The sequence below is a fragment of the Spodoptera frugiperda genome, chromosome 30, assembly GCF_023101765.2.
Source record: "Spodoptera frugiperda isolate SF20-4 chromosome 30, AGI-APGP_CSIRO_Sfru_2.0, whole genome shotgun sequence".
Classification (NCBI taxonomy): domain Eukaryota; kingdom Metazoa; phylum Arthropoda; class Insecta; order Lepidoptera; family Noctuidae; genus Spodoptera; species Spodoptera frugiperda.
This window is the reverse complement of record NC_064241.1, coordinates 4,980,067-4,998,343: the sequence shown is the minus strand read 5'-3', so window position 1 is coordinate 4,998,343 and position 18,277 is coordinate 4,980,067. Positions and strand designations below refer to the sequence as shown.

The 18,277-nt window shown below is 35.3% G+C and overlaps 1 protein-coding gene across 1 annotated transcript; it reads left to right on the top strand.

Annotated features, from left to right (window-relative positions):
- Positions 1–4: 4 nt before the first annotated feature.
- LOC118269758 (NADP-dependent malic enzyme) lies at positions 5–8,221 on the top strand. The gene is made up of 13 exons (XM_050706783.1): positions 5–112; positions 486–612; positions 752–910; positions 1,430–1,611; positions 2,179–2,359; positions 2,715–2,843; positions 4,162–4,347; positions 4,906–5,128; positions 5,456–5,598; positions 6,006–6,176; positions 6,674–6,797; positions 7,287–7,446; positions 7,936–8,221. Exons 1-13 carry the CDS (start codon positions 84–86, stop codon positions 7,985–7,987), a joined length of 1,866 nt encoding a protein of 621 aa, XP_050562740.1. The 5' UTR covers positions 5–83; the 3' UTR covers positions 7,988–8,221.
- The last annotated feature ends 10,056 nt before the right edge of the window (positions 8,222–18,277 follow it).

Here is an 18,277-nt window from a genome sequence, read left to right as displayed (position 1 = left end):
GTTACCAAGACAGCAAACTTGTTTTTGAAACTTCAACAGAATTTTGTATTATTTTAATTATTTCATTTGATTTTATTTCAGAAATGATTCCTATTATGTGTAGGACGTTTTGGTATGTATTCTAACTTTGAGAGTGCTCTTTCATTTCAATGCCATTCTTTACGTTTTGCTATAATCGTTTGCTATTGTGAATTATAAGTATCGCTTTTTATTTGACTGTACTCAATACTTTGTGCTGTGTAGATAGTCACCACGTTTTCAATCATTTGGGGATCAAGAAAGGACAAAAGAATTGGTTTCTTATATAACACAGCTTTGTCAAATCAAAATAACAATATTAGAGATAGAAATAAAATTATTATTCTATTATGTTAATATTATCATAATCTAATATCAAATCACTGTAATGCATCCATTGTGTACAGTGTGGTCTACAATTTTATACAGTTATATGTTCCAACTATGGGCTTTTTTTTTGTTTTCAGTAAGACAAAGTTACGCCAAATTGCACGATTCTCAACCAATGCTGTTAATTTTGGGGTAGCTGGCGATGTAGTTACAGCAAATTTAACAAAAGGCATCGATCATTTAAGAAATCCTCGGCTAAACAAGGTATTTGATGTATGATGTCGACTTATTAAATACAAATCACGGTTTACAACTTTATAACTTTAAAGTTTTAATTATAAGTTTCTGAAGTTTACAATTAGATTTACATTTACGTATGATTTATTATTTCAACTGTTTCCAGGGTCTCGCTTTTACTTTGGAAGAACGTCAAGCCTTTGGGATCCATGGGCTTTTGTCAAGTGAATTCAGAACCCTTGAACAGCAATTGGCGATATGTCGATTGTCTGTGGACAGATATAGAAGTCCGTTGAACAAATACCTTTATTTGGCGGAGTTATTGGTGAGAGTACCTATAGTATGATAACAATAAATTGTAGTTTTCTAATAATTTGATTTGTAAATGGACTGTATTATCGTCGAAAGTTAAAAAACTGTATTTAAAGATAGTGATAGTTGACTGCCTCGTTGGTCGAGTGGTCGCAAGAGTAACTGCCGGGCAAGGGGTCTTGGGTTCGATTTCCGGGTCGGGCAAAATATTGCTGGGCATTTTTCGGTTTTTCAAAAATTTCTCAGTACGAGTAGCAGCACGGAGTCTGGAAACGTGTTCAATATATGATAATAGACTCACCCCTTACTGCAAGGGACTTGTAACCTAAATTGACAAAAGTGGCACAGTGCAGTGGCATTGCGTGCACCGCTGCCTACCCCTTCGGGAATAAAAAGCAGTGTTCTAAGATAGTAGGCAGAGTGACAAGACCCCGAATTATAAGAGTCAATAAACTCTTGAGTTGAGTTACAAAATTAAAATACCGATCTAATATTTGTATTAGATTTGTATTTCATTTCCATTTTGTTGCAGGACACGAACGAGACGTTATTCTATTGCTTAATACACGACGATGTTGAAAAATACATGCCTCTGATTAATTCTCCAACGGTAGGGATTGCCTGCCTGAGGTTTGGCCTCGTGTATAAAATGTCTAGGGGCCTCTTTGTGACTATACACGATAAAGGCCATGTTATTGATGTTTTGAAGAACTGGTAAGATATTATTATACATATATAATATGCAGGTGCAACTGTGTGTGCCTACTCCTTCGGGGTTATAAGGCGCCACGTTGTTTTGTGTAAGATATATTCATAGGTAGGAAAGGTCAGATATTTGATTTAAAACTTTGCTCATATTTTCAATTGACTCAGGCAATTTCCTTACATATCATTTACTTAAGTAAACAGTGAAGAGTAGCGACATCTACGATCGTTTTCAAAGACTCTTTTAAAAACTTTTAGCCAAGATAGTGCGTGTTCTAGAGAACAGATGGCGTTTAATCTTAAATTGCTGTATTCATAGATAAAATTACACTTGTCTTCTTGTCAAGACTATTTTTGTGATAGAATAATTTTAAATTTAATTGAAAGAATTCTTTACAAATTATCCAAAGGAATACTTTGGATAATTTGTAAAGTTTTCTGAAAATGATTGACTGACAGAAGCTAAAGCTAGTTGTTGGATTTCTGTAGATTCTCTATATCCTAATAAAATAAAAGGAAGTTTTACCTAGATATACATTATACATACATATTTGTTAAAGAAGATATCTCCCTTAGGCCAGAACGAGATGTCCGTGTGGTTGTGGTTACTGATGGCGAAAGAATTCTGGGTTTAGGCGATCTTGGGGCACACGGTATGGGGGTCGCTCAAGGCAAGATAACATTGCTAACTGCTCTTGGAGGAATTAAACCACATCAGTGCATGCCAGTCTGTTTGGATGTTGGAACTAATAGTACAGTGAGTTAAGAACCCCTAAGTGTATTTTAGCGTCATTTTGGTTTTTACCAATCTTTAAGTAAGGACTTTTTGTTTTTTTTTTGAGGGGAGTATATTATCCAATGACATCTCCCGCCTTGGCTGAGGTTCTTACCTCCCTCTTGGGAGTGTTCTTTTTTTAGGGGTATAAATCATTCAATGACACCACCCGCCTTGGGTGAGGCGTGTGAGAGTATCAGACTCGTGCTGACTAAAAATCACCCCGTTCCTGCTCCTGCTTTTTGAGCCGGAGCCCTGGTAACCCGCTAAGCAGTCCGCAGATAGTAGTACTGTTAGCATATTTTAATGATTAACTCAATCTTTTCTTATATTTAAGTCGCTTATAGAAGACCCTCTATACATCGGCATCCGAGAGGCGCGGTACCCACGCAAGGACTATGATGATCTCGTGTGCGAATTTTTTGCTGCGTGTAAGAAATTGTATGGACCACAGACTCTTATTATGGTAATTCCTCATATATATTTAGATGGTCGGTGCGAATGAAATAACCAGTCAGAGCGCAAACGCGCTTTCGATTCGTTTTCGTGCAACGTAAAGCAAACTCGTACTAAGGGTACTGAATGATAAGTTACAAAAAAATCATGGGATAACAGTAACTTACAAGATCTTTTAGGACATGATAAGTGAATAATCAATCAGGGTCATGTTTATTATGTTAGGTTATGTTCGTATATGTTACAGTAATAAATCTTGATATTATATATACTGACTAGCAATTATATATAACGTCTACTCAATTTAGATAAAGTGATAAATGACACAAAATTAATCACATTAACTAGCAATTTTATATACTATCTTCGAAGACTTGGATAATGTAATAAAACGAGCAGCATGTAAACAAATATGCAGCATGCAGCAGGCAGGGTTTCTGTCATGGCTCCGGCGCTGCGGGCCTCCGGCGGCCCCACGCGTACTAATCGTCGCAGACGGCTTTCGCTCACCACCGCAGCTTCGGCTTGTTGGCCGGCTTTGCCGGCCAGCCTCAGCCGCGGTGGCTCGCTAACAGCCTCCAGCGAGGCAGCCCGCGGGCCGCCTCGCTCCTACGCGCCTACGCGATTTTAAATTACACTCTAGGGGTAGGACAAACAAGACTACGTGGAGTCGGCTTTGTAGCAATTCGGTTCTGTCACTAACTTTTTTTGCATAGCATATTAAATTTTTAATTATTTAATTGTTACAGAAACTTTAGCAAATTAGTTTGATCGGAATTATGTATAGGGCACTACAAGTTCTCTACCACCATTTCCTACATAAGTTATTAGGCCTACTAACGTTATGCGAATCAAATTTATGCCAAAACAAATTAGTCTTTGATCTTAAAGATTAATTTTTATTCTTATAAGTTATTATTACAAGTAAAAGTCTTGTGACATTTTGAGTTACACATGTATTATTACTTTAACTAACTTGGACTCCCTGTTATGAATAATATCTAGATAAAGTGATTAATTTATTACATTGTCTAGTGAATTTGGCATTTTTATACGATTATTCATAATAACCAGTCATTATGAATAATTGCTATTTAATCACTCTGACTGTAACATATATACTACATATTTAGACCATTAGTACCTAGCTATTTAGTTTTGTGATTTTATAAGTTATTATGATTTTAATCGTACTGAGGATGTGGTCTCGAAAAGACAAAGTCCTATAATAAATAAATAAGGGTGAAGTTTTTCATCTGGTTCTATAGATATTTAAAATTAACGTACTTTTTACAAAAGGTACTTGATTATTTTTTTTTTACTTACAGATGGAAGATTTAGCAATGCATAACGCGTATCGTCTTCTAACTAGATTTCGAGATGATTATTGTGTGTTTAATGATGATATACAGGCCACAGCAGCCACAGTGCTTAGTGGACTAATGGTCGCTTGCAACAGAATCACTAATCAAAAACTCAAGGACAATACTTACTTGTTCTTTGGAGCTGGCTCTGTGAGTTTTCTTTTCATATTTCTTTAGATTATTTCAAATATATTCTTTGCTTGGATACTTTATTTACTTGGGTACTATAATTACAAAGGTAAAAGTATCGAAACGCACAGACACACACACAAACAAAAAACAACAACTCTTTGTGTGATCCACAGATTTTTGTTCCAAGTCTAGGTGTCATTGTGTGTGAAATTGTATGTTTGAAAATGCACCAACAACAACAAAAAAAAATTCAAACTGTTTATAGCGATACAGAAAAGTATTGATAGAGTTATTCATAGTAAGCTGTCATGACTTACTTAATGAATGTCTTATTTAAGGCAGAGGACATACATAGAAGTACTCAATCGCGATCTATCTTGAATATACTGGTACAGTACTCAAATTATCGAACACAGACTTAATTATTCCCAAAACGTCCTTAAATGTAGAAGTCTTGAGAACTTGGACGCGAAGTAGCTCAAGAACTTAGAAAGGTTTTATTTTACTGTAATAAAAAAAAGTTTAATTGGTCTTTAATGTAATGCATATTAAGTTGTTTTTTCTTTGCTATTTAAGACGGGTGTTGGGATAGCGAACTTGTTATGTGATGCTATGATGGAAGAAGGTCTTACAAGTGAGGCTGCTAGAAACAGATGTTATTTATTTGATATTGATGGTCTACTCTCACGGAAACGAAGAGCAGGGATACCAGCTCATGCTAAAGACTTTGCTCGCGATTTGGAACCCGAAACAGATTTCCAAGCTTGTATTAAGAAATTTAAGGCGACGTGTATAATTGGTAAGATTGTCTTGTGGTAAAAATTGATGTTTGATTTAATTTGATTTTCAAATCAGGAAGCAGACTTTTACCTGATGGTAAGCAATCGCTGCCGCCCGTGGACACCCTAAACACTAGAGGCGTTACAAGTGCGTTGCCGGCCTTTTGGGGATTGGGAAGGGGGGTAATGGGAGCTCCGTTAATGTCACTCACACAACGCAAGCGTTGTTTCACGACGGTTTTGATTGAATTCTTTTATTTGATAGACTCTATCTATTACACTCCTTCAAATTAGAACTATTAACATGATAGGTGGAAGATAATTGAAAGGAATCAATTATACTTCAGGTACATCAACATCTGGAAGTGCATTCACACCGTCCATATTGAGAGAAGTGGCTAAAAATACCGAAAGGCCATTAATTTTTCCATTGTCAAACCCAACCATTCAGTCTGAATGCTCTGCTCAGGAAGCTTATGACTACACGCAAGTAAGTGCTCTGTATCCTAAGAAGACTGTGATTTTTTACTTGCTACGTTGTTTCTTTTTAGCGCCTGTTTCACCACCTCCATATAAGTGCTCGATAAACATATGTGACAGATAGGGCATACAAATTACGTTCTTAGTTCAAAGTTACCTGATACTTAGCGGCTATCCAGACATTGTGAAATGAGTAATTAAGAAATGACAAATTAATTTCTGTAAGATGACGTGTTGAAAAATATATGAATGGAGTCTTGCCATTTTGTTTATTTTTTGAGAGTATTTAACTAGCCTGTATCCTTTCTCTAGTGGTTAAATGACTGCAAGGGTGTCTCTGTCTTCATCAATTATAGAAAACTATACGTTGTTACTATGATCCCTAAATACTCGATAAGTAATTTAAATACTTTATAGGGTCGTTGTATCTTTGCTTCTGGATCCCCGTTCCCTCCTGTAGCGTACAAGGGTAAGAAGTTCTACCCTGGTCAAGCCAACAACTATTACATCTTCCCTGGAATTGCGCTTGGAGTTGTCGCTGCAAATGCTTTTAGGGTTACCGATGACATGTTCATTACAGCTGCTAAGGTTAGTTCACTCTTATTAACCGATTTAAAATCAGAGGTTCTCTTTTTGACCTGTGTGTATACATGTGTATTTATTTATGTCAGCGATTATCTCGCCATTAGCTGGACTGATGTTAATGCGGTTTCCAGAGAAGTGTTTTGTAGGAGCAGATTTCAATACTTATGTTAACCGATTTTGCAAAAAGGGAAACTTTCTTAGCTTTTTTTTAGTATTGATTTGTAAGTTTAAGTTTAGGTGATGTAAAGTTCATGCAAATTTTTATAGGACTTAGATATTTTACAAATTTTCTTCTAAAGTATTTTTAGGGAGGAAGATCGTCGAATGACTTTGGGCGAGGCGAGAGGGAGTCTCAGACTCATACTGACTAAAAACCACCCTGTTCCTATTCCTACTTTTCAAACCGGAGCCCCGGTAACTCACTTGGCAGTCCGCAGCTCCGGAGGCAATTCATTCATTACATAATATGTAAAGTATTACATAATTGAAAATGATTACAGACTTTAGCAAGAAACGTGACTGAAGAAGATATAAAAGTCGGCCGTATTTACCCACACGTGAATCAAATGAACAACATATCCCTCTCTATAGCTGCTGACATTGTTTCATTAGCATGTGACCTAAGTAAGAATTATTTTTAATTGTTTTTTTGTTAAAATTCGACTACGCTATGGATCGTTCATGATGTGGATCACTTTTCTTTAATTTATTGTAAAATTGACACCTTTATCTGAAATTGATTAGAAAATGTACCTAAACTAAAACTGCTGAAACGTTTGAATTTGTGGAACTCTACACACACAACGTCATGCCCTTTATCTCCTGTAGGCAGAGGTGCACATTACGGCACATAATACCGCTATACAATGTACACCCACTTTTCACCATTTGTGTTATAAGTCCCATGTAATATGAGGTGACCCTATTGCCATATACTGGGCACAATTCTAGACTCCGTGCTACTACTGAGAAATTTTCGAAAAAGCGAAAACAGCCCAGCAATACTTTGTCCGACCCGAGAATCGAACGCGAGAATTCCCAACGTCTTAATAAACAATGCAATCCAAAAATGTATGATGATTTTATAACTAATTACGGATCCTTTTTTTATAGATCTTACATATTTATGCCCAAGACCAAGTAATTACAAAGAGTTTGTACGGGAACAATCGTACGAATTTAAATATTCCACTAATATTCCGAGATTTTATTCGTACCCGGAAAAGTCTATTATTAAACTCAAAAATATCGAGATTCTTCACAAAGGTCTTCTGTAAGTACAATACGTTTGTCTCATTATAATCATTAGCGAGAAGACTTCCACTGGTGAACAAAGACGTGGTCATAATCCGCATGTTTGGCTGACTACCGATTTGGGAAACACAGTCATTTCTCATTTTTTTAAATAGATTACTACTTTTGATCCATGAACAATGTTTTGTCTATGTTTTGTATAATACTTAGTTCTCAATAATTTAATTATACAAAATCTTTCAGCAACATCAGACATATCAGAAAAGACCTTGTCGCTTAAATTGGGAAAAAAATATTACAGTAATATTATAAATTTGAAAGTTTATTATTTGGATGTTCGTCCGTTAATCACACTGAAATTACTGATATAGTATATAGACAGGGTATAAGTGGACATAATCCTTTTTATCCCACGGGAATGCGGGCGAGGCTAGTTCACCAATGAAATTGTGTAAGATTCAAGTGCAAAATTTAATTCAAACAATATTATTAAACTTTTTGTTTTCAGGCCACGCAAGAGAAGGCCACGGCCAAGAAGTGATCCACCAATATTAGTATAATTTACTATATTTACTTTGTTAGAGAAAAGTTTTTAAGGACTTTATGTCTATCATGTTCACTATATTACGTACGTATTTTGGATGGCAGTGAATGGGAAGGCTCTCGAGTATAAATAATTATATAGATTTCATTGTCGTTAGTTCTTTGTTAGTTAATTAAAAAATAATATTACACGTTTAATGTTATAACTTTATATTTATTCTGTAGTGAAAAATAAATAGTTTCATTAAATTGTGCACTTTATTTTTTTTTTGAACTTAACCGTCATACACCTCATCTCGGAATGATTTCAGGGCTAATCATACTATCTATAAGTTGAATAACGATCGTATATTGTGATTGTTCAGTTTTAACCAACAATAGCGATTTAATTCAAGCAGAGCAACCCGAGATTAAGTATGTATATGCCATACAATTTAACACTTTTTGCACTATAAACTCCAAAACGGAGACACAGGTGTAGGTGTAGATTGGCTTTATAAATAAGATTTTCAAGCACCAAACGGGTACTTGAACGTCTAACAAGTATCGATTGAAGTTAAAATAAAACTGGAGTTATCTGACTTGCACGTCATGTATCGGACGGGCGTCCGAAGTCGGTCGTCTAACTGGCACAATATCCGAGGGTTATCACATGACACGCCAGCTGCTACAGCCTCGATTACACTGGACCGTTGCCACCGAAAATGTTTGCTATACACACCCCGTATAATCGCAGCATATGTAGGTAAACGTGTTCGGTTGTTCATACAAATTGGTACGCTAAAAGTTTTCGGTCCCATTCGATTATGAGACTCGCCAGTTGGAATTTGCAAGTTTTTTAATTGACAATACTCTGAGGAGCGGTAGCTATATGTACATGGATGATGTTACGGAATTGTGTTCATTTATTAAAACTACTTTCTTTAGTGGAGTGGAACCGTTTTGGACGCGGTCCAATGTTAACGAATTCGTTTTGAAAAGGATAGCTTTGTTTATTTTTTATCGTTTCAAGTTTATTTGTATGGTACTTTTCAATAAAGTTTTTATTTCAACAATGTTTTATATAACGAGGATACTGCTAAAATATTATAAAATTAAATTTTAAGAGCACTTAACATTTATAATTGAGTTTGTGACAATTATATTTGCATATATTTGAGTCATAGGTGGCGCTGCATTCGAATAAGGCAACGTCTGTCCAACTCGCTAGTGAAATATTTACCTTATACATGTTAATACCACATGTGTGGAGTAATATCCTACATGACATGCGCCTTTATACCTCAAGGATTTGTTATGCGAAAATTGAATTTACGAATTCGCGAATGTGAAACATTGTAATACTCATACATCACTTCCTACTCGGCGGTGTCTCGGCTCACTTCACGCTGTGAACGTTTATTATACTGGATGAATACTAAACCCTTTTTTTGGAGAATGTGCATAACAGAACAAAAACAACAAAGTCTGTCCAACTAAATTTGGTCAGATCAGATCAAAGGATCTCAGAAAATTCACCATCACTCTCAATTTGGTTCATTTCTCAGAGTCATAATGATAAAATAACGATTTTAAAAGTAGTTATACATACTTATTTCATAGTAAAAACAAAGAAGGTGGTAAACTAAAGCATATATAGTTAAGTCAGGAACGACCTCTCAAAATTATGGTAGTATGAATTTGATCAAACTTCAAGGACCTTTCTACGGATTAAACTCAGCTTCATTATACCCAAATCAATACTAAGCTCTTGAAAGGTTGGTATTATATCTACTGAATAAGTATTTAGCTCTCTCCGTCTGTGAACTTTAAAGCAATTTCTTTCCATATCGGGTTCCATCGATTGTTCCGTAGAAGTCTTTCTATTTATAGCGGTGTAAGCTGGGTACAATCACCTTATTGGAAGTGTTTCTCAACATTTTGTATAATACAGATTCTGGATAAAACATAGACAATATTTTAGGAATCTTCTATAAAGTTATTTTTACTTAACGTTTGTTTAACAAATATTTTTTTTTATTATACGCTCCAATTTTTTCTCGTTAGATTGAGCCGTAAACAAAAGATCGCGTAACAAAAATGTTGAAAAACACTGACTTATTGCGATCGATGTCAAGAAATATCCAAGTCTGTCGCTGCGTTGATACCGTTAGCAAACTTTTTGACAGTAGCTGATCAATCATCTTTTGTTACGTATTACGCTGAAGAGAACAACCGATATTGACGTCATTATGGCTTGTGTTAAGCAACACGCCGCGAATAATTGCCCAAGTATTCTTTTTATATTTCAGAGCGTATTATGAAAACTCTGAATGCGGCCGTTGCACACCACAATTTTGCTTTTATTCCCAACCCTGAAAAGTTTAAACATAATACTAAAATATGTACACAAACTAGACAACAAGCGTGTGTTTTTTTATAACTTTTCTCTGTCACGCACATACCCTGCGGAATAATTAAAAGGTGCCTATGCCCTCGCAGTCGTTGCGGTGCGCCCATATTAAACTTTAAAATTAATGTTCTACTCTCCTCGGTATAGTGTATCAACATAGGAACCCACTTAAACGGTCGAAATCCCGTTGTATCCTGTTTTTCATTTAAAAGGGAACCACAAAAGAGCCTTTTTGCATACAATCTGAGAGACCTTTAGATAAAGATAATCAGTGTTCCTGGTGTTTCCCCAACCACATTTGTGAGCGTGAACGTCCAGCGCACGTGTAATTAATGCAGTAGGTGAACTGCTGCGGTCATATGGAGAGGCTGAGAGGAAAATAATTTTATGAATGAATATTTTTACACGAGTTTGTGTTGTGGTCATTGTTGTGCATAATAAAACAAAACAGAATTGGGGATTTAAATTTGTTAGTATTTTTCTTTTCTGAGTATCTAGTGAGCAATTTATTTTCGTTGAAATATTGTGAAAAATCTTTTTAAATTAGTTTTGTGAAGTTCATAGAAACGTAGGCAGATAAACTATATTATCATCTATACTGTGGTCTCTACTTACCTATATTGACTACAAAAAAACTATTTGTAACTGACTTCAAAAATAGGAGGTTCTTACTTTGATTTATATGTATGTATGTTTGCACGCGATTATCTCGCTTTTAGCTGTACCTGATTTTGATGCGGTTTTCAGCGTGTTAGGAAAAGGTTTCAAGGATATTATCTGATAAAAAATGGAGGCGGTAAAGAAAATTGAAGGCGGTGCCCGTCCCCTGAAACAATATCTGCGTATGTACCAATATTATACTCAGATTTAGTAATAAAGCATTGTATGCAGCAAAGGTGCTTGTTACTTATATAACTTTCGTCTAAATAAAACTTAATTGTAGGAAAGTGCTTAATAAACTCTTCTACCTTTCAAATTAGACATTTATTCTGTTTTCACTGACCAATTTACGTAGTTTGCTTGCAGCTCATACTATTTAAGTACATGTACTAAAGCAGCGTATAAAATTGCTTGGTACCGGGGATGTTTTGTTATAAAGACAGGGAATTGAAACGATTTTTCTTAAATAAGAATATACTGAAAGGGCTAGTTTGTGTTCTAGATTAAACGTAGATAATGTTCTACTTAGATGCAGTTTAAATACAACTAGCTAACTTCTAGATACATGAAGTTTGCTAGTTGTATTTATACGGTACTGTTGTATATGAACAGTAAATATTAATAAAAATTGGGAATTATGATTATGTTTTCTTATTTGATTATAATATGCATTTTTTATTACGGTTGCACTTGTAAAACGTTAAAAAGTTCAGGATGTCTCCTTTCTTATCTTGGTTATTCTTATTATAAATTCTAATTTGATACCACATAATATATAAGATACTAATACACATAAATAAATATGTTAAATATCACGTCTCAAGTTCTTTAATGATAGTGTTAATGACCATGTCAGTTTAAAAACGTATATGTAAGAGAACATAATATTTATGTTCAGTAGAGTTGAGTTACAAAGTATACACATAATCATTCTGCATATTTTATTCCCTGTTTTTGACTACGGTACAACAACGAGCGCAGTCCTAATTACTGTGTAGTGTAGAACCTTCGTGTAGCCTACAATTTTTACACGAAAATGCCTTGTTAAAAATAAAGTGAGGTGCAAAATCTAGCCGGTGTATATGTTCTATACAATATATGGCTAGTGTTCACGTTACAACTGGCGTCTACGGTGAAATAATGGGGAAGGTAAAATAACCTAGAACGAAGCTCATGGCTGCCATTGTAATTATTTCCCTACAATTTCGACTTACCAGCCATGTTACAATTACTGGCTTGTTGTTGTTTCTTTCGCTTTTTTTTTATACCAAGTTGGTCTGGTTATTTTTACTTTTATTTTGTTTTGTGTATTAAGTTGGTTACGAAAGATAATAACATTTTAAATTTTCTGATACGTATAGTATAAGGATACTAAAGTTCTTCAGTAACGAGTTTAGATAATAATATGCAAATGCATTTAATAGTTCCATTAATTTAATGACTCAAAGTAGAATACTAAGTAAAGTACCATGTAGGTGTAGGTAAAAGAAACAAAAAACTCAGATACGTTTCATTAATTAAAATTTCAGCTCGCTTTTTCAAACTTTAAATCGGTTCAAATAGTTAATTCCTTTGTCTGTGAGTGTGACGTTATTTTTTAGTTTAGTCAATCGGATAATACTTTGAGAGCTCACAAGCGGATTTAGGACTAAATGCTATTACGTAGGTACTTAAAATGCTTTTATATGTTGACTGTTGAGCTTTTGATTTATACTACTGATTGGTAAAGGTATAACCACAGAATTTAAAATATTGTATACATCGTCAGCATCCACTAATATTACGTGGTAGATTTTGAGTCTAGAGAAGTTAAAGTTGATAAGATTTTACGTGTATAAAATATCAAAAGATGATTTTTTTTATGGTTGATGATAGGCAATCGCTGCAGCCCATGGGCACCCGAAACACCAGAGGCGTTACAAGTATTCTGCTGGTCTTTTGAGTTAGGAATTTCAGGATTGGGAAATTTGGGAAAGGGGGTAATTGGGCTTCCGATAACCTCACTCACAAAACGAAACACAACGTAAGCGTTGTTTCATGTCGGTTTTCTGTATCACTACCACGAGCCGGTTGGCCGAAGTATAGCTCTCCTACATTTAAATGATGTACAATGTACAATATTACATACCTAATTGTAGATTCTATAATATAAAAATAAGTCGGGTTTTCTTCCTGACGCTATAACTCCAGAACGCACGAACCGATTTCCACGGTTTTGCATTCGTTGGAAAGGTCTCGGGCTCCGTGAGGTTTATAGCAAAGAAAATTCAGGAAAAATTCAAGTGAAAAGCAGGAAAACAAGGAAATTCATAGGTGGCGAAACGGAGTTCGCCGGGGTTTCTAGTTGTAGATAAATCTCTAGTTCAATATTTTGAACTGATTTACCACAAACTCATCCATATTGGCTACTTTAAAAAAATATCTGCCAACTGATATCTACACAAACAAATCCTATATCTTTTGATAATCCATGTAACAAAGTGTAAAGTTTCTACAGTAGTGTTTCGTATAATTGTACTGTGTTCTCTCTTGTGACTAAATGGCTGAGAATGCTACTAACAGTTCAGAAGTAGACCCATAGGATACGGCGAAGCAGGTGATACTATGTCGTCTGTACTATTTATGCGAAAGAAGTGGATTAAATTTTTGTTAAACGGTTTTAAAAAGCTGTGCTTGTTTGAGTCAAATTTAGGAATTGGTATTTAACTCCCTTCCTGATGTCCGATCGATCTGCTATTTGGTACACGCTTTTAATCTTGATGACCATACTATATAAGCCTATTAAAACTGTTTAACATAAAAAAATGTTTTGTGAAATGTAAAGAATTCATTTGGTTTTCTTTAACGGTGTTTGTGCAGCTATTTTAGCTTCTCATGTTAAAGAGCCTTTATAGAATAGAGTATATTCTCCTACGCTACGGATACAATGGTGGATTTGGACTCCCAACTTTTATGAATTGCAATTCCAAAACTGACTTAGTTCTTACTAAGCATGTCATACAAAAATGTACTTTGGGTGTATATAGTAGTTCGACTTAGAATTCCTTGTATTAAGCATCTTCCAATTGGGGATTTAGAAGATTCCGGTAATTGAGTTACAGAGTCAACGATGTCGAGAGACTTCAAGTAAATAACTTTTCGAGTACGATAAGTGCTACGTTTACCAACAAATTATAAGAACACGAGAAAGTTACTACTCTGCCGATCTTGCTGTTACTAAATTTATGTAATAATATTTGGAATGTTCACCTTAGGAAATTCAGCAATACCTACAGTGAATCAGTTAATCTATCAAAGAATTGTGATTTTTAATGATGAAAACATAAAGATTATTTTTTCAATAGTAAAGTACCTATGCATAGGATTACCAAGCCTCAGTTTCAACGTAGAATTTTATTCGGAAATCTGTCGTGAACGCTTGGTAGGGGTACGTGACTATAAACTAGAATGACAAGGCTTTAAAACTAGGTATTCTGAGTTTTGGAACGCTCACAAGAGATTTTATATGTAATCTGATACTATTTTGGTTCAGGTTTGTTCTTTATTGTCAGTTCAATAGTTGAACTAATGTTAGGTTCTTAAGAAGAAAGTTAAAGTACACCATTGTTTTACTTTGACCAAGAAAGTATATTTTATAACTAATTACTATCGTGAGACATACAAAATTAAGTAAAAATCATGCTTTACTCACGTATATTAATGGAGAAAAGCTCTACTAGTTTTGAGTCACAGAGGAACTCTTCATCTTGAGCAGCGTGCGCAGATGCAGCGGCCTCGCGCAGCCCATAGGTTGCGTCATGTGTTATGGTGATGATTGGACTATCCAATACGAAAAGAATTGTTAAATTAGTAGGACCAGTTTGTTAAAAGTAGACTTTCAGCTTTTTGTAATAACAACGTAAAAAGTATAAGATAAGATTTCCACTAAAACGATTATGGTAGCTAGTTTAATTTAAAGTTTCGCTTTTAACCGCAATTATTTACTTACATTTTTAAGGTTTTAATTACACGCTACTTACATTATTCTGAGTTTCGTCTGACTTTAGTTTCAAGAAATTCCATGATTAAGTATATGGAATTTAATTTACTTTAAAACCAATAATAACATACTATACAGTACACATTGTTCTCAAACTATTGAGACTTGTAAAGTGCAGACAATATCGCGTCTACATTTAATTAAATTGTCGGTAAATTCAAAGTAAGTAAGTATGAAGTTCTTATGATATTCTCCACTTGCTACGTCAAGGGTTTGTTTGTCAAATAAACCAAGAAATTAATTAAATTTTCAATGTTTATTTACTTTGTTAGCTGCTTCGTTTATTTATATAATGGTGAGGTTTTATTTGTAACTATTTGTGTATTTTGTTTATTATTATATTTGAATTTCTGTTACTGCTATTAGCATCTCTACATAACTTTATTTAATCTTTTAGGGAACGGTGTCGGATCCTCCGACCAGGAGAGGTGATCATGCCTGACGGGATTTCTGCCCAATTGTTGTTAGTTATGATTTCTATGTTTATTCGAATGTAAACTTCATATGTGCGATGTAGGATTTATGACGTCTGATTCGGAGCTGCGGACTACCTAGCGGGTTTACCGGGGCTCCGGCTCGAAAAGCAGGAGAAGGAACGGGGTGGTTTTTAGTCAGTAAGAGTATGACACTCCCTCTCGCCTCGTCCAGGGCGGGAGAAGTCATTGGATGATTCCCCCCCCCCCCCCAAAAAAAAAGGATTTATGACGTCATCCGTTGGTTTGTTTGTCGATCGTCTATGTACTTGTCATATTTTTGACATCTGTCACTTGTCATGTTTCGCCACAATCTAATTGCTGCATTTTTCTAACTATCGAAAATAGAATCTGAAAAATAAATCTCGTCTAAGATCTTCACTAACAAAAACACACATAACTCATTTATTACTAGAGTCAGGGCAGTAAAATTATAAAACAGTTCCCTAGCATAAACAGAAGTACCTAGTACCTATATACGTAACTAATGCATCTACTAAAGCCGTCACGACATCATATCGTGAAAGGTTTACGCCCGGATTTACGCTCACCACGTTAAAAGATCCTGCCATTTTGCTCGTGAATCATCTGGCAAGGTTCATATATCATGCAATGAGATGCATTGAGTGCGAAGTATTCACCGTCATCTTTGAAGCTCGTTTGTGAATAATGTTTGATATGCTTAAGCCTTAAACCACACATTATACGAATGTGAATTGAGTTTCATTTCTTTACGTTATTAACTCTTTGCTTTAATATTTGTTTGTTACTGGCAATATCAAAAGGGAATACATTACTCCAGGTAGATATCTGATCCGGAGCTGCGGGCTATCTAGCGGGCTTACCGGGGCTCCGGCTCGAAGAGCAGGAGTAGGAACGGGGTGGTTTTTAGTCAGTAAGACTCTGACACTTCTCGCCTTTCCCAATGCGAGAGAAGTGGAAGTGGAGAAGTGAAGAAAGAGAAGGCACTGATTGGCCGGTGCGAATGAACCAAAAAATCAATGCGCAGAACGTGCTCTCGTTAAATGTAAAACAAACTCGTAATAAGCCCTCTTATTGGCTGGCTCGAATAAACCAACCAATCACCGTGCCGAATGCGCTCTCTTTTCGTTTTCGTTTAAACTTGTACTAGGAGTACAGAATAAGAGATAATATAAGTCGTAATTTTTCTCAACGAAATCTACTCCAACATTTTGACGTTCAGCCGGCCAAGCAGAGCTCGGCTGTTATTTACCACCGCTCTGTGTGCGGTCGATCGGACTTATATTTAAATTTTGGATATTTTTACGTTTACATATCGGTTATTGATTTATTACTTCACGTTGTTCATGATCGTCTTGTAGTTGTATTCTGGTGTGAATATGTATGTTTTTATGTGTCGTAGTGTAGAGTTTTGATACAACTATGACTTGATATGCAAGTAATATAATTAAGATATCTCTGGCGTCTGAAATCGCCAACCCACATTGAATAAACGATTGGTGATTAACGTTCAATCCTTCTCCGTGTGAGAAGAGCCCTTTGGTCAGCACTTACAAGCTGTTGACGATGTTGAACAACGGTTAGTCAGTTAATATCTAATGCAATATATTAAGTAGCATAAACCAAAACACTGCCTTCGCGTTTCGCTGCAATCTCTTTTAATAACAGTTGATAAGTTTTACTACCTTCCATGTAGGTATATAAACTTTTTTATTGTTTAATTCTCTAATAACTGGGTGCCAACCTAAGGTCTCTTTGAGTTGGGAGGGTTAATAATACATTAATTAGAGTTCGCGGTCACTAACCATGCATGGCTAGTGCGTGACTGAGCATGGCCCACGCTACTGTACGTAAACAAGCCAAACTTTAAAATGTATGGCGAACACGCGAACCTATTTCTATTATATTAAACTGCCTAGTGCTAAATGTTGACGATTTGTTCGTTTGTTTATCTTTTAAAAAGAAGAAGTGAATTAGGCTCGGTTCATGTCTGACGTAGAATACGTCTTTTACATTGTAGCTGGTGCGTACCCGTATCGTGTGTACTAAATTGTTCTCATAGAAATTCTTCTAAGCTGAAAACGTACTTTACATTAATTATTATGCTATCGGCTTACTCACGTAACTGCTACTCTATCCTAGAGTAGCAGGGCGACGTCCTCGCATCATGTGTTGCCGAATGCGGCTCATAAATATGAGCCTCTAGCATGGCTTGAAACTAGTCGAGTTCCTCGTTAAACAGTTACGCGAGTAAGCCGACAACATAATAATTAATTTCGTATGTATATCATTTAAAAAATTAACACACAAGCAAAGCCTTAATCATAACTAGTTAAACATATCAATTAAATCTACGAGCAAATGAACTGTCGGTAATTTTTTGTAGAGGATTTGGAATAACCTTCAGGGGCCATAGGTATAACGATTTCATGTCGTGGTTTAGTTAATTGTCATACCAGTGATTATGTTAATGTTATAACTGTCCCATTGTCTGCATTATATATGACTTTCATACATTATAAAAAAAATATCATACTTTCTGTATAAAAAAATAGTTCTATACGATTGGTATAAAGATTTAAAAACTTTTATTTATAGTTTAAGTGAAGGATTTTCCTCTATTACCTAGTTACTGTCATAAATCTAGAAAATATCGAGAACTATAGCTTCTACCAGCAGCTTTAAACGCATTTCTATGGGATAAAAAGTAGTCTACGCGTCCAGACCATAACCTAACGCTGTTCCAAATTTTTCCCGATTC

What these genes read in the sequence shown, in the direction of transcription:
- LOC118269758 (XM_050706783.1), top strand. Translation starts at nt 84, where the DNA reads ATGATTCCTATTATGTGTAGGACGTTTTG. An exon ending in ATTGATGTTTTGAAGAACTG is followed by an intron (nt 1,612 to 2,178) that starts GTAAGATATTAT and finishes TATCTCCCTTAG; the next exon opens with GCCAGAACGAGATGTCCGTG. An exon ending in TAAGGCGACGTGTATAATTG is followed by an intron (nt 5,129 to 5,455) that starts GTAAGATTGTCT and finishes ATTATACTTCAG; the next exon opens with GTACATCAACATCTGGAAGT.